This window comes from Dermacentor silvarum, chromosome 4 (assembly GCF_013339745.2).
Source record: "Dermacentor silvarum isolate Dsil-2018 chromosome 4, BIME_Dsil_1.4, whole genome shotgun sequence".
Classification (NCBI taxonomy): Eukaryota; Metazoa; Arthropoda; class Arachnida; order Ixodida; family Ixodidae; genus Dermacentor; species Dermacentor silvarum.
In genome coordinates this window covers 45,070,471-45,083,692 of record NC_051157.2, presented here as the reverse complement: position 1 = coordinate 45,083,692, position 13,222 = coordinate 45,070,471, and the positions used below count along the sequence as shown (strand labels likewise).

General features: G+C 47.0%; 1 protein-coding gene across 1 annotated transcript in view; it reads right to left on the bottom strand.

The window, feature by feature from the left end:
• Positions 1 to 13,222, bottom strand: part of LOC119448589 (uncharacterized) — a 33,884-nt gene that overhangs the window by 8,018 nt on the left and 12,644 nt on the right. Inside the window, exons 7-11 of the mRNA XM_049666422.1 lie at positions 12,444 to 12,524; positions 11,685 to 11,753; positions 11,235 to 11,324; positions 10,058 to 10,218; positions 8,106 to 8,231 (exon numbers count right to left, since the gene is read on the bottom strand). Coding sequence (XP_049522379.1) covers positions 8,106 to 8,231; positions 10,058 to 10,218; positions 11,235 to 11,324; positions 11,685 to 11,753; positions 12,444 to 12,524 — 527 coding nt within the window. The remainder of the gene's footprint in view (positions 1 to 8,105; positions 8,232 to 10,057; positions 10,219 to 11,234; positions 11,325 to 11,684; positions 11,754 to 12,443; positions 12,525 to 13,222) is intronic.

Here is a 13,222-nt window from a genome sequence, read left to right as displayed (position 1 = left end):
TTTAGAGACTGAATCAACGCTGGAAGCGGAGATCGTTAGCACTTTATTGAAAAACCTCGCACTGATCTGTATAATTATTTATAGCTGTCACAGAATTTCGGCAAATCATGTACGCGGCTGATCGCGTTTTGGTGCAAATTTATTGTCGTCTGCTAGAACTGCTTTCAGGACTTCCTCGCGGACGCGTCGAAAGTAATCCCTTGGACCGGAAAAACGCGACGGCGTCAATGCCATCTTACAGACATATTTCGCTTGCGCTTCAATTCGAATAAGGATTAAAATTACTAACTACAATGTTTATTGTTTTTATTTTGCAATAATCATAAAAGATTATACGAATCTACCCTTCCGTTCACACGCTACCGAAAAGACAAGCAACCACCTTTACGTATGAAGCTTTTGACCCAACAAACTTAGCACTGCCTTTTTTTACAACTGCACCTTGATAATCCGAATTGTGAGCATGAGATTACTGAAGCGATCCACTTTTCTCGCGAATATGGTTTTTTATTGAAGTATAAGCTCTCCGTGCACATTTACACATGCCTCAAGCAAAATACCACAGTCAATCATTTTATAAATGTTAGCAGCGACAACAAAAAATAGTGCTGCCGTCTTCCGGTAACTGTATTTCAGCATTTCAGCCGTTGTGACTCACAATCTTGTTGTTTTTCTTGCCTGGATTAAATTGCCTGGCACTGGGATTAGAGCTCCTGGCGCTCGGAATAAACACGTTTGCACTTGGATTCATTTCGCTGGCTCGGCCTATTTGTGCTGGCGCTGGGACTAAGTATACGTTGGCGCTCGGATTAAATGCTTGGCACTTAGCTTAAATAGTCTGGTTGGATTAAAGGGAGCAGGAAAACCAGTCGCTCGGTGACGTTGTTGAAAACGAGTTAAACGAAGGCACTGGAGTTCTTAGTCGTATGTCGTTATCAATTTTTAATTAAGAAAGCAGTGGTACGTTTACCCGATGTTTCAGCTGAAATAAATAAAAGGGAGAGAGGGACATCATTTACACCATAAGGACACAAGACACAATTAAATCTTTCGCGCTGTTACCAGCATCGATAGTATTGCCTTGGGCTTGTTCCTATCGAGTGGAGAGGCGATCTCGTTGGTGCAAAGATTGCGCCGTCCCTACTTGTGCGCAAGCTGGTGTACTTTATGACACAAAAACGTGTAACACAATAGTCAAACATTAAAGAAACGGTACAGGAATTTGCCGTTTCTCTCTAATATCCGCATAACTCGACTTCTCTGTATCGAAGGCCACTTTGTAACGAAGTGCAAAGCTTTCTCGGCGTGCATGAGATCCTCAGGCTCGCAGTCTCGCCTCCCATCGCCGTTTCATTTTGATAAGAATCGGAAAGCTCGTCCAGCATTCAGGCCTTCTAAATCGGTTTTTGTTGCTGTTTCGTTTTCAATAAATGTTACTAAAAATTAAAAAAAAAAAAACAACAGCAACCAAACTCTTACTTCATCATCTACGCCCGAGGACTTCGCCGCAAGGTTCAATTGCCGTGATGGAGTTAGTAGCTGTGAATTGCTCCTTGTGAACCCCGATCTCTTTTCGCTGAACTAATTTCGAAATAATGTCAACAGCGGTAAAGAGTAACGATAAAGAAAAACAAAACCAAATCGCTTTTCGTGAGTGGTTGCAGAGCCTTTTTTAAACGGTATCCTGTATATACGAGTATACGCGTTGCGAGGATACCGCTAGAAACGCGCGACGTGGTGTTTTTGTGAAAAATTATACGACGTTTTCAATGCAGACGTTTGGGCAGCGTTAGTTTGTGCCAAGCTAGAATACGGAGGTGAGTCAAGATGTGAGGCAGAACGCCGGGCTCTTACCCATGGCTGGAGTTTGGCTTTATCTTCTTCTTCTCCTTGCTCCGGCTCCTTCAACGACGCTTCTTCTTCTTCCCCTGGCCTGTGCAGGGATGATTTTCGTGCTTTAATGTTTGACAGCGATACGAGTTGTTCGGTTTGTTCCTCGTATAGCGTTGGAGCCACTCTGGGGGATCGCCGGTGGAAGGGATCAAAATATATTAAAAGAAGGATGTCGGTAAATTTCATTTCAAACGAAATTATCTGACCATTGATATATTGAAACTGATAGTTTGCCAATACAGATATGCAAGGAATAATGATAACTATATAAATATTACTGTAAAAATATAATTGTAGAAAGAAGAAAATTTAGCCTGCAATTATTCTTGTGTCGGTAAACAAAATTTTAAAAAATGCCTTCAAGAACGTTTGTGGGGTGAAAACTCAACAGTAGCACCAAAGGAAATGACCAGTGCACAAGTCATGCAAACGTATTTCCTAATTGATAAGTGAAATAATGACATCCCAAGAAGAAATGTTTTATATGACAAAACATTTCTTTTACTTACTAATTGAGCTAAAGAAAGGATAGATTTATGTAAAGAGAGAGGAACAGAAGAGGGAATGAGTGAGGATGAGGATAGATTAGAGGGGTGCTAGATGAACAACCTTGCAGCACTGCTAATGGCAAAGACTCACCTCGATGTTACGAAAATGTTCAGAGTATCCGTCAGGTTTCAAGTTTACTTGAGTTTATGAAAACATGATTATACGATTGGAATATGCAGAAGAGAGTCCCAAGGTCAGGCGACTGTACCAGGACCACCTATGCATAGATAAAAGCAAATTACAAACAAACAGAAAATCGAAATTTAAGCAAGACAATAAAAAACTGAAAAAAAAACTGTAGAAATAGGTACAAAAAATTAAAAGGCAGAGTAATAAATTCAAGCAACACAGAAAAGCAAATTAACAGTGTGAGTATACAAAATTGTCTCTGGCACGATGGCTGCGGACCAAGGCGGTAGAATGGCATTTTGAACTACGACGATTTGTCTCGATCAATGAAGTAAAATATTTATTCAGGAAATAGAAACTCCAACTAGAAGTGAAAATACACAAGGGAAGTTACGTCGTTAGCACATAAAATTGATCGCAGACTTATGAAAATGAAAGTGGATGGAAAAACAATCAGCCCTTCCACTGGGGTGGAGATGTAAGACCAGCGAAGCTGTACTATGGTGGGAATTATGTATTTCCAATTATGACTATTAAGATTTGATGGTGTAATTGGTTATTTGAATTATTAAAGAATGAGAAATATATATTATCCGGCGGTTTTCATTTATTTAGTGACTACAGGGACCATGTCCTTATATGGTCGCTAGGGTACACCGCCATAGGGTGTACGGCAAAGGTTGGCACGTTCTTCATAAACACGTCACCAACGCCCGGTGCATTCGGTACGGACGCGGGCAAAACGCCGCCGCCGTAGACAACAGTTCTGCGCGTTGTTTGTGTGACCGCACACAACCGCTGCCCAGACGCTGGCGTGAGCAAGCGCGCCTGCAACAGCGGTTGAAGGTTCATGTGGTCTGTCGCTTCAACGGAAACTGAGCGGCGAAAGCACAGCGCATACAAAGGTAGGATCCGTGTTGCAAATCGCTTTCAAGATATGGTGCGTGCGACCGCCCGGCGCCGTGCAAAGTACAAGTTGCTCGCAGAGCAGAAGCCGCAACCTCTCCCTTCCGCGCTGCCTTCCCGCTGCCCTCATTTCGCGTGGGAGATTGAGTCGCCAGTTTGGCGTCGCTCGTTGCGTTGTTCCTCCGAACGAACGGCACGAGGACCGGGCCATGGCGAGTCGTAAGGGCAACTATAATAGAGTGTTTTAGTTGAGCGTCTTTACGGTCCGCGCCGCTCCGCTGTGGCTTAGCGGGGCAACTCGCCGCTCCGAGTTGCCCCGCTAAGCCACAGCGGAGCGGCGGGCGATTTTCACGTTTTAGTTACGCGCGTAGCCTATAGCGAAGCAGACCTTTCGTAGTTGCAGCGCCCTCTGGCCAAATTCAGCGTATAGTGAAACAAAATAAAAGACCGTTTTGTCACTTTTACAAAGTAAGGCGAATATATATAACCTATTTGTTCATTAAGTATCTAGACGGGTACTTGTAATGCGTTACCTGTCCATTTTATTGAGTGGAAAATGAAGCGTCGACTTGGTGAATACCACGTGATAGCCAGCGAGGTTGCATTTCGAATCCAGTCCAATCCTTTCTGACGCCAATGCGCTGGCGACGTTTTCCTTAGCTGTGCTGTTCACTTTATTTCCTTAAAGAACCAGTTGGAGGTTTATTACACAAATGATTCGAGTTCGCACGACTGGTGCCTCGATCCAAGGTGCTTCGATGTACGCGACCACCCTCGCTAGCGAAAGACGGCAGCAACGCTCCGCTTAGACAGCTTCTAAGCGGACCGTGTTTCTCGCTCCGCAAGCCCGCTTGCGGCTAAGCGGAGGGCGCATGCGCATTCGTGCTTCCGCTCGGCTCAGCAGCTAAGCGGAGCGTAAAAACGCTAAACTAAAGCTGTCTAATAAGAGCGGTGGCACGCTGTCTACGTGACGGAACGGCTAAACGCCAATGTCGACACTGTTGGGGGAGAGGCGGGCGAGAGCCCAGAGAGAGTCGGCACAGACGGCAGAGGCCGGCAGGGCTGCGCGCATGCGCCGCAGTGGGAGAGCGGGAACGCACACGCACGGTCTAGGGTGATGATGATAAGTGGTTCTTGAGGGAAAGGGAAAGGTTGGCGCTATCTTCTGCAGCCCTTGAGGGAGCACGGCTCAGCGCCAGTCTAGGGTGCCTCGATGCCCTTCTCGCCCACCGCTCCCCTTCCACTGGGAAGTCGCGTTTGCTCTCCGCCGTGCGTTCGCTCCCCGTGAAAGCGCGCGTCCCTCGCCCCCGGGCGCTTTCGCTCGCACATACAGTATACGGCCAATGAGAGGTTTTTTTTTTTCTACATCCGGACGCGACGCTGTAAAAAAAACAACTGGCCGCAGGTGGGGAACGAACCCCCGTCTTCGCATTACGCGTGTGATGCTCTCACCATTGAGCTACCGCGGCGCCATTTTCCCATCCACTTTCTGGCTATTTATGTCTTAAGGCTCATTCACACCGGCAACTGGCAGTGGTCGCGCGACCAAGTTGGTCGCAAAGCGACCAGTCACAAATGGTCGCTTTTCTCGAAAAGCGGCCATTTTGGGCCAGTCGCTCGCTGCTCGATTTTTTTCAGTCGCGCGATCGTGGTCGCAAAGCTGCTCAACCAATCAGCGCCATGTGTTTTTATCTGGCGTCGTCCACGCCAAATGCAATGTCCGCGCCACCACATGCAGACTACAGGCCGCCAATTGGTGTCTTGTGATGCTGGGACGCAGCAGTTGCAGCAACGTGTCGAATGTACACGGTCGCATTCGCTGGAAGCTAAACAGCAGGAAAAGAAAGCATAACACAAACCCTTTTTCCAGCTGCCGTTCGTTGGATGAGCACGCCACCCAAAGGTGAACAGCGGGTGAACAGCTTCGCTTTAATATTATGTACCGAATCTCACGCAATGCGAACTAGAAATTACAAGTTTCTCTCGATAATACTCGTTGTCATGCGCACAAAGTTCGGGCAGGAGGCGGCTTGCGGGGCCGGCCACTTTACGAGAGCGGAGGCACGGGCGCACCCACCAGCGTCGCGTTTTCTTCGGAGGCTTCCGCGCTGCCACAGCTGACACCACGGCAGAGCACATCAGCACAGGGACGACGTCATCCTGTTCGCTCGAATCAAAATTCAGCCATCGCTCGAAACAAAATTCATGGCTGTTGCCGGAAAGCGAAACCAATTTACACAGTGCCAGCGAAGTGCGCGCGTACTGCCTAGATTCCTAGAGTTCTCGCTGAGAACGATAATCTCCGGGATTGCGAATTGCCGGTCGCGCTCAGCTGGGCTTGCCGGTGTGAACATCGGTCGCCTTCGGTCGCTTTTTGGTCACTAGTCGCAAATGGTTGCGCGACCTCCTCAAGTCGCCGGTGTGAATGAGCCTTTACAACTAGAACTAACCGTGGGAGTGTTAGCCAACGCCGCCACTCACAAACCTAGGCGGCGGATGTGGAACATCTTTTCTGCCGCAGGCGTCATGAGTACGTGATCTTTTTGGGTGAAGGCAATTGGTCAATAAACCCACATATGCTACCTGAAGGCATCGACTGTTGCCGGATTCGAGACCCTCGTTAGGTAATGAACGAGAAGAAAGGGACACACACGCACACACGCATACACGTGCGCACACGCACGCGCATGTACGCACTTGCGCGAAATAAAGGAATACTGCAAGTTGATTTTCCTTAAAAAATTCAAGAAGCTGGCTTAATCCATTGAGTTTTTGAGAGAGAGGTTACATATTATCAAGGAATTTTCCAACCCCATCGCCCGACATCCCTCACCACGGTCTTAAGGCCAACATATATATAGTCAGGGATATTTATTGACCGACACGGCGATTCCCAGGGGATCTTTGCGATGAGAGTGTTACTCGAAAAACACTAACTCTACCGCCTTATAGCACACGCCGATATAATAGTTCGCACTCACTCACTATATAGCAGCGTCTTGGAGCAGCATTACGTTTTAGGCAACAGTAAGCGTGGCTACAAAGCAGTAGCGCACCCAGGATCTCTGCCAGGAGGGGGTTGACAGTTTGCCAATACCATCTAAACAGCACTAATTTCGATTTCTTCACGGGAAATTGTAAAAAAAAATTTCGCTTTTTGCGAGTGTGCAGACGATTGCGCGTCTTACATCTTAGTTGCAGTACTCAAATGCGTAAGGAAAGAAAAGGGGTTAAACAAAAAGGGGGGGGGGGGGTTAAGTCGGCCTCGGGGGGGGGGGGGGGAGGTTTACAACCCCCAAATACTCCCCCCCCCCCCCCCCCCCCCCGGTCGGTGCGCCACTGCTACTAAGCGAAACTCATCTTCACCTTCCTTCTTTAGTTGATGAAATCGCACCTTCTCTACGTAGTTTTTATGCCACTGCATCGACAAGAGCATAAAATTGCCGCCAACAGAGAATTCGTTCTAGATGTGTTGATTACACAACATAGAAGACAGCGATATCCTTGCAACAAAAACACGTTTAAATTCCATTGAAACCGAACACCAATAAAAGCCGCGAGTCTTGTTGACTCCCTTGTCAAGCAAGCTTGCATATTCCGGTATTCATTGATTTCAGTGGTCTCTGTAACGAACACTCGCCCGACAGGGCTATGATAGCTGGAAGGCCATTCAAGCTCTAGTTGAAGTCAATGAAATGCAGTGTCATCATGGAGCGAGTTGGAGGTGAGAATGGGGTGTGCGAATCGTACGATTATGGTGAGCCGCGCTGGAGTGACAACGTTTGATCGACGTCAACTACAGATGTTTGAATCGCCTTCCAACTCTCTTGAGTGCATGCATAGCCGACGTCCGGCACCCTCGGCACGTTTATTCTTAAGCTCTTCAAGCTCCGACTCGGTCAGAAATTTCTTCGGGCGCGGCATGGGAATGCGAAGGCGAGTGCGCGCCGCTGTCTTTCCACGCCGCTTGCCCGATGCACTTACCCAGGGCGAGCGCGATGTATAGTGCTCCTCCGCGCGCTGAAGGCCGAGTCACTGCGCACGACACTATATCGCGTCAATCCTCGTGTGAGGGGAGTTGGAAGAAGTGTCGGACCGAAGACAGGCACTATCTTCGTGATCGGCCCACGAAGGAGACTAGAAGTTAGAGACTGATATACCCAATATGGAAAAGTGGCGGTAGCTCGCCAAGGAATACATTTTCTTCCAGACATAATTGAGAAAGGCGCACAAACATACTCCACGGCGGATTCTTCGTAGCAGTGTAACTAGCCCGCCAGCGAACACTATTGAACTCCATAGCGGAATCATTTCGCCTGAATTTTTTGAAATATAGCCACCAGCTTTCCACACTGACACGGCTGGTTTGTGCTGATTGTATTGTTTGCACGAACTAAAGGCAGTGTGGAACACTTGCTTTATTTGAGGCACTCTTCGGGGCAGATGATGTACATGAGGTAAGCACTTTTGATGAGTTCCTTCTGTGGTGTGCGTTATCTTTTGATGTAAAGGAACAAAAAAAAATAGAGAAAAGATGGGAGGGATGTGTGTTGCAGGCAGGTGGGAAGAGAGCGCCAAAGTTCTAGGCTCGGAACGCGTGGTCCCCTTCGACGGTGTCGCCGTAGAACCTGTTGCTCTGGACGCTGCCGATGACCGTCACGTCCAGGTCGTTGTCCGACGGTGACTTGGCACCCCGAAAGTCGCCGCATTCCTCGCGACCCGTCACGACTTTCGGACGGATATGGGGCGAAATGCTGCAACCAAGGGTGTGAAGTCATCATGGAGTGACGGGGTTAATGACGTTATTTTTTATTTGACCTTCAGACGAGAGAGGTCGTCCAACAAAAGCTGCCGTAGGGGTTCAATTCGTGGCCTCTTAACAAAAATAATTCAAAGCGATGTGTTTTCGCCATTATTCTCATGTGTCCCGAAGGTGGCGCAGGATGTCAGAACGAGAGATTGTCGCTCGATTTCCAACGGTGCATTGTTCAGATTAATCACAGCCCCTACAGCCACACGTTAGTATAAGCTCAGCCGATCTGTAATAGGCTCAAGGTACACCCCAACAGTGTGTCTGGTTTTCACGGAAAGCAACTGGAATCGCACCGGCTTTAATTTTTATTTAATTTCCGGTTTTCCGGCAAACAGCGAACATTACTCACACGAGTAGTCGAAATGCATAATTGACGAATTAACAAAAATCACAGATTCAATTTGGACTAATTACTTTACGGTACACATTGCAATTTACGAATTGTAGCCGATGAAATTGCAAGGCCTATTCACTTGGAACGACTTCTACAAATTTCACGGGTTTCTGAATATGAGCCGTGAAACTTGCGGTAAAAATGCACTATTGTGCCACTTACTTTTTTTTAGCAAACTGGCCGTTTTATTCATTGAAGCACAAAAGCACGTCCATGTTATTCGTCGCACATTTTGGGAATGAATATCTCGACCAAGTTGATATGCCTTGCGACATAGAGTACGTTTCACACTATAAAACCTAGAGGGAAATGTGGCGCTGATGCGCTGTGGTATGCCGCTGTGGAATGCCGGTATATTGTGTATTCGGAATGGCATCGTTCTTGGAGAGCCAGAACGCCTTGAAGACTCGGATGGCTATAGCACCGTTCCGTCTGTCACAATGATTCATTCGCTAAAACAGCACGTAAAAAACTGTTTTAGCTTTATTATTACACAAAAACATGTTTTGTTTAATTTTGAGGACATACTATTGGATGCACAATTTTATGAAACGTAAAAAGTATCAGTTGGCCGCTAAAGTTGGAGGGCAGACGACAAGATTTTCGCTCGCTTTTGAACAACTTGTCGTCCGTTCTTGCTTTTCTTCGCTTGACGCTGCATTGTAGGTGAGTAAACTTTATTGAGAGATGTAATATGGGTGAATTAAAGCCTTTTATGTATATTTTATTTTAAGAACGCGTTATTTGTGTAGCCAAAGCCACGTTTTAGACGAAGCCTCGTACAAGACCAGCCAACACAAGCCTCGCAGACACATATCCCGTCATTCCCATGAGGGCATGGCACCCTTTAAGAAACTCGCATATACGGTGGCGCCAGTTTACCCTCTAGGTGTTATAGTGAGAAACTCTATGCCTTGCGAACTCAACAGTTACAATTCGTAGATTGCCATATGCACCCTAAAACGATAAATAATAAAGTTGATTAGTGATTTTGTTATTTTGTCGGTTATGTAATTTGATTTCTCGTGCGAGTAACGTCCGCCTCCTTGAGTAATCCAGCTCGATGACAAGGATTATGCTATCTCCCAAAGGCTGGTTTTTGAAAATTCTGTATAATCTATTTAAAAAAACACACGTGCACACACACGCACACACCTTAATTTAAAAACTCTTCGTAAAAACTCTTCGCTTCCCGTGCGTGAGCTTCGCCGCATTTCATAAATTCACTACAGGGCAGAACCTAATACGCATCGAATGTGTTTAGCGGGAAAGCTGCGCCATCGCGCTGTTATTTTTGATGAGATACGATGACACAATTCACAAGCAGGCTATATGATCGTACCGATAAGGCGGTAGATACGTCTGTGGCTTACCTTTGGCCGCTTTCCTTGAGGGTGTGTCCCACCGGCTCGTCCTCGGAGACGGCCAGTTCCCGCTTGTTCATCTTGAGACATTTCCTCGAGAGCCGCATGGAGGTGAACGAGGCACAGGTCAGCAGAAACGAGATGATGACTAGCGCCACCCAGAAGCCGTTCTGCGATGAGGGGAACGATTAGAGCGAGAATTCAAGTATGCCAGTTTCAAAACACTGCAAGGAGCCCAAGTTTGAAAACGAAAAGAGAGAAACGCGCAAACTTGCTCAGTTTCGCTCATTGATTTGATCAGTTGTAGCTTCACTAGTGGCTGACAAATATTATAGCAGATACCGTCGACTAGACGCTCTCGGGCGTGAATTGTTAGCGTGTTTGTCGCTTTTGAAGCGAAAGCTTCATTACGCTACCTCGTGCAGCCATCGGCGACTCAACACTTTTCACCTTGAGAGCTAGAGGTCAAACCACAAGAGAGCACTAAGGCGCGTTTATAGTTCGACGTTATCGGTACGTGGGCGAGCGTCATCAGACGCCGGGCGCGTCGGAGCGCATTGGCCGCGCGTCCGGTTACGTTCGCGGCGCCAGTACGTCGAACCATCGGTCGAACTGTAGCCGCTGTTGTTCTCGCCAACGTGACATAACGTGTGCGCGCGTTCACGCTACGTCGGACTATATTTAGGCCTTTACGGAGCCCTGAAAGGAGACATTGCCGCCGTTGCCAGAGTAGAGTTGGGCCCGGCTGCGAGTTGCAACCAAGTCTCACTACTTTACTGATCACCGCAGTGTCTTCATGGACATAAAAATGATGAATAAACACTGTATATCATTGCGAAACCACACCTCGGCCACAGCTCGACAATGGGCCTAGCCAGGGCAGTGAAGCTTTCGCTATCGACCAGGGTTAACCAAAGCTAAACCACAGCAAAGCACAGGCTCGACAATGGGCCTAGCCAGGGCAGTGAAGCTTTCGCTATCAACCAGGGTTAACCAAAGCTAAACCACAGCAATTTTTTAGCACTAACCGATCAGTTTTTGTCATTCACGTTCATTTAAGTAATGATTAGTTAGGAGCTGCTATAGGAGCCGCATAGTGTGTCATTGGTTTGCGGCTTTTTATTATGTTTTTTCTTTTTTTACGTGTTGCAGAAGCACAGGTATAAAACGCAAGAAAAGCATTTACCGCGTTTGACAGAATGACGTTGCACATAAGCGAAACCCCGGAGTCGTAGGCCTGTTTCAGCTCATCGCAGTGTCCAAGTGCAGCGATCACCTGCGCAATATAACATAGAAAAGTGAGCTGAGAGCCGTTGGGCGATCATAACGAAGCAGATATTTCACAAAGAATTTTGCGCCGTCATTATCCCGGTGAAACAGTTTCACGGACCTCCACAAAATAAGTGCGCCCACAACCAGTTTGTCAGTTCTTTCAACGCATTTGCGTTAACTTTTGAGCAATCGTATTCGTGAAACCGCGCTCGCAATTTCGGTTGGAATCATACGACACAAAGGGGCAGCATGCGATAGCACACGAACATTTTAATGCAAATTTGCAGACAAAGCAGATAACTACGACCTTAGTTCGAGGCGGTACTGAAAAGATTGCGGAAGGATAAGTTTGAACAAAACTCACATTGGTCCTGACGCCAGAAAATGCTGCTTCGAGTCTCAGAACCCTTTTTCTCACAATGTTTCGGTAGCTCTGCAATGAAAGACAAATCCCTTAGCTCTCCGTTTCAATAAACAAAACTATCTGTGTATCTATCCCTTGTTGTTGACCGCAGTTGTCACTGTAGACCACACAGGAAGTCTGCCTTCTGCGGCACTATCGTTCAACCCCAATGTACGTAGACGGATTCAGAAGCACAGTTCTGCTGTACTCCGTAGAAGTCATAAGATCAGTTCGCACTATAATGGGCAAACTATAACGGTCCAACGGTAGATTACTTGGGCGTGACATGACGAACGCAATATTACGGTAACCATTAAAAAATTAAATTAAATTACGGGGTTTTACGTGCCAAAATCACGATCTGATTATGAGGCACGCCATAGTTGGGGACTCCGGAATAATTTGGACCACCTGGGGTTCTTTAACGTGAGCTTTAAGCTAAGTACACGGGTGTTTTCGCATTTCGCCCCCATCGAAATGCGGCCGCCGTGGCCGGGATTTGATCCCGGGACCTCTAGGTAACCATACACAGCTTGCGTAGCTTTTCCGGAGACAAGCGGATCAGATTTTAACGTGCCGCATTTTTTTTCTTGACAATGGTTCTTTTAAGATGACAGCCACGACTACGTCAGCGAAATCCATCTGCAGTTGATGTCAAGGTCAGTGCATAAACTTTGTTACACAGTATAAGTATATACGAGGGATCGAGAGACTACCAACCTTTTCGATGACCTGAGACATCTTCGCAGCCAGGGCGTCGCCACCGGTGGCAAGACTGAACGTGATGTAGTCGATAAACTTCTGCGTGGACAAGCAAGTGTACGAGTACGCAAAACTTGACGGCCCATTTTGGCATATATTTGGTTTCTGCATTCTATGCCTGCTCTGCGTCCCGTCGCCCTCTAGTAAAAAAGACCCTTATGGCTCGCACTGGAGAGGACAGAAGGCAATACATGCATTAGTCCGGCACCAAATGACAAACAAGATTTCGTTCATTCGCCAAACGTGCGCACAGCCAGGAACAGTGCTGGAGTAGAACCAGCCAGTACAGCTTACATCGCACAGATATGCGCCCACACTAAAGGAACAAATTGAACTAGGATAGTAGAAAAGGATGTGCTAATGTCGATTCTAATGAACCTCTTCCTCCTACGGCGCCATAGGTACCACCCAGCCCTCGGGCAGTTGTCAAGAACATGCGTCACGACGGGTTGAGTTAAACGCTTTTCAGCTATGACGATCATATGCCTACCTATGAAACAGCCCCTTTACCCAGAGGCGTTTAGCAAAGTAGAAAGTTGCAGTAACTGCATCGCTGAAAGTATGGTCACCTTAACCGCGTCCTATTGGAAGCGTGGCAAGAATAGGAGAATATGGAGCCCAACGTGAGGAAGCGAAGTAAGTTCTGAGATGGAAACAAGATTCAACGTTTATTATTCCAAGTTTTGTTCATGTGAAGGGAAACTCTTTTCCGAGTTATTTAGTCAACTTTCCCTTGC